Source organism: Eutrema salsugineum, unplaced genomic scaffold, assembly GCF_000478725.1.
Source record: "Eutrema salsugineum unplaced genomic scaffold, Eutsalg1_0 scaffold_8, whole genome shotgun sequence".
Classification (NCBI taxonomy): Eukaryota; Viridiplantae; Streptophyta; class Magnoliopsida; order Brassicales; family Brassicaceae; genus Eutrema; species Eutrema salsugineum.
Window position 1 is genome coordinate 10,811,215 of NW_006256414.1, and position 3,268 is coordinate 10,814,482.

Genomic DNA, 3,268 nt, shown 5'->3' on the forward strand with positions numbered 1-3,268 from the left:
TATCATTTTTTGAATTTTTTAACAATAATTATCAAAAATTTAACGGTATTCTAAAATTACTTGAAATAGCAAAACCCAAATCTGAGTCTTACACTGTTGGATAACGATATATTTGACATGTATAATTTGTATTACATGTACCATACACGCTATCAGTTTACTCGACTTATTAGCCAAATTGACTGGATAAAAATTGAGAAAAAAAAAAAGAGATGAAAGTTGGAATAATATGAATATTGAAAGGACTAATTTATTGAACTCATAAGTCATATCCATAAGCATCATAAACGAACAATATTTTTCATATATACTCATACGTCACACGAATACATATCGTTGAATTTAAATATAGTCTTTATATTAGACCCAACACTCTGACTTTCCGAATCGAAACATACACAACGGAGAATCCAAAGCAAAATAGCTGTCTCTTCTTTTTTTTTAAATAGAAATATTTTGTCTTCATTTTCAATCCGCCACGTTGAACATTGATAGCCTCACATGGTCTTCACGTACGACCGGCTCCATAAATGCATGTTATTGTTACTACTATAGTGATGGTAGGGATGAATATGATGATGAATATGACGACGATGATAATCGTTCTCATCATAGTTCCTACTCTTGGTACAATACTTATACCTCCATTCTCTTGGATCATGCTCATCATCGAAATGTGCAACATCATCATCACTATTCAACAAAACCTCATGTTTACTTTTACATCTTAGACTCCTTGCACCACTATTATCATTGGTCATCGATAAAGCCACCACTTGATCACATGCCGCATCATTATCTTTATAAATCTCTAACCTAGATTCCAAATGAAGCCGATCTAGACCCTTAGGTTCGTCTTCTAAGTCCATGGTTTCTTCTTCGGAATCACAAGAAGCTCTTATGGGATTGTCAACACCCTTTTGCCGTTGCAAATTTCCATCGTAAATGCCACCAACAAGATGTAATCGCAGCCGTCCATTTGCTCGAGAAGCATGAAAGATCTCTGGTCGGTCGATCATAACTCGTGTAAGTTCCAATCTACCGTCTTTCCTCACCGGCCGGAGATAAAAAGAACGCTCTCCTCGGGCGTTCAAAGACGAGAGCGGCGGGGGAAATTGATTCTTACGATCTCTCGACGTAGCCACAACATTCTCCTCCTTCGTCTTCTTCCTCTTTGTTTCGACCCTTTCCGTTATCGCCTCCGCATGACACGTCATCTTTTCCTCAACCTCGTTATCTGACATCCTCATGTCGTAACTCTCGAACCCTAGATACTCTGTACACAACATTAACCCATTCTCTGATGAACCGGACCGATGGTGAGATAGCGTTTTCAAACCGAATATGGATTCACATGGCTGATCATTGTTAAATGGCATCGTATTGGTATTATTCTGGCCAAGGAAAGAGTGAAAACTTCTTTTGCAGAAGCTCATCTTGCTAACAGAGAAAGGGTGACTAGATACATACTTCCTTATTTGTATTATTGTGATGATTGATGAATAATCATGACTTTTTCTGTTTTTAGAATTTAACAAAAATAAAAGAGATAAAGAGATGGAAACGAGATGAATGATGATCGAAAGAAGCGGTGTATTGTTTGGTGAATGAAGGTGCCAGCGAACGATATGATCTGTAGAGATTAGAAGAGAACGTAAGTTGGGTCCCACGTCAGACTGGCTTTACAGTTCTATCTCTTTCAGTAATTATTATTGGTTTTCTTGTCTTACCTATTTTGTTTTTAGAATTGAAAATGTGTAATTTGACTAATTCTTTTACTCATTAACAAGTAAGAAGATGATCCAAAAACCTATATCACGTGTTTGGCTATTTATAGATGGATTAGTTCCTCTGCATGTTATTTTAGGCTCAGGTTTATCTAATATGGACTAGTTTTGAAATTATAGATTCCTAATCTTAGTGACGATATACTTTTTTTTTGGTCAGAAGTGACAATAATTTAATTATCAAGTTTGACTGTTATCTAGCGGAATCTCATAACTCCAATTTCTCAAATTCTCACAAAGGTAGCTCTCTCTTCTCTCTTTTTTCTCTTTCTACCTTATTTTAGTTTCCGTAGGGTTTTCATTTTTGCTGCCGCGTTTTCGCCGCATTAGCGATTGGTTTTACGCTGCCGTCTTCATTCCCGACGAGTCCGGTGTAGAATTCCTCGCCGAGCTGTAATTTTTGTATCGTAGTATGCAATATATCGAGCCGATTTGTTGAGTCTTTGGAATCGCTTTTTAATACGAGGCGCGACCCCGGGAAGACGAGGCGTTTTCTTCATCAAGCCTCCGAGATCACGGCGAGACGAGCCCTCGCGACTATTCTGCCAGGGATGACGAGGCGAATGCTCTTGCCTGAGGCGTTGTCAATATTTCCGCAATAAAAGCCGAAGATGAGGCTTTCCCGTTTTACCCGGTAGAGGCGAAGCACGAATTAGAGTTCTTTGTAGCGAGCTCTGGTGCTTCGGGACGTTCGAGGCCTCGGAAAAAAAGGAGACAAAGACCTGATCCACCCGGCTCGTCTTTGTCCTCAGCAGAATCTTTGGAAGCTTTGCGCATCCGTTTCGGGATCTCGCAGGCGGTAGAGTTTGTCGTGCCGAGCCCAACCAATCGTGCTCACCTTCTGCCTCTGAACCACTTGACGGTATATGAGAGTTTTTTCGAACTCTGCTTCCTGTGGTTTCCAATTCCCGAGGTGATTCTCAGATACCTCTGGAAGCATGGAATTTCCATTAGTCAGATCATGCCGAGGGGGCTGCGTCACATAACCGGATTTTAGTGCGGAGTTTCAAGTGTCATATCGACGTCACTCTTGATCATATGCTGAATTTCTTGGATATTTGCAAAGCTCCTAGAGGGAAGAGGTTCAATATCTCGAGCAAGGCTTGTTTGGGATGATCGCTTTTTCTACGTTCTTGTTAACCAGGCGTCGGTTGGTGATTTTATCGACATTACCAAGATCGATTGGGGACCACTTGGTAGCCGATCTGACGTCTCGACTCGGCTCGGTTTCTATATCCTGTGTTGATACCTGACTCTTCTTTCTTGTTTTCTTTTGTTTTTCAGTTCGGAGCATTCTTCCCCAATCCTCGAGGATTTGTTTAACGTTCGAGATGCGTTAGCAGCTCGGAAGAGTAACTGGAAACGCCATTTTTTGCTCGAAAGAGTCAAAAGGGCTCGATCAATATTAGCTGGAGTTCTAGTCAGTTCAGGCTCATCCAACTCTTCTGGAGATACTAGGGAGAAGATGGTTATTGTGACAC

At 40.5% G+C, this 3,268-nt stretch overlaps 1 protein-coding gene across 1 annotated transcript; it reads right to left on the reverse strand.

Moving 5' to 3' along the window:
• Positions 1-316: 316 nt before the first annotated feature.
• On the reverse strand, positions 317-1,798 carry LOC18009731. The gene has a single exon (XM_006392426.2). The coding sequence runs from the start codon at positions 1,434-1,436 to the stop codon at positions 498-500; it is 939 nt and encodes a 312-aa protein (XP_006392488.1). The 5' UTR covers positions 1,437-1,798; the 3' UTR covers positions 317-497.
• Between the last annotated feature and the right edge of the window lie 1,470 nt (positions 1,799-3,268).

What these genes read in the sequence shown, in the direction of transcription:
- LOC18009731 (XM_006392426.2), bottom strand. Translation starts at nt 1,436, where the DNA reads ATGAGCTTCTGCAAAAGAAGTTTTCACTCTTTCCTTGGCCAGAATAAT.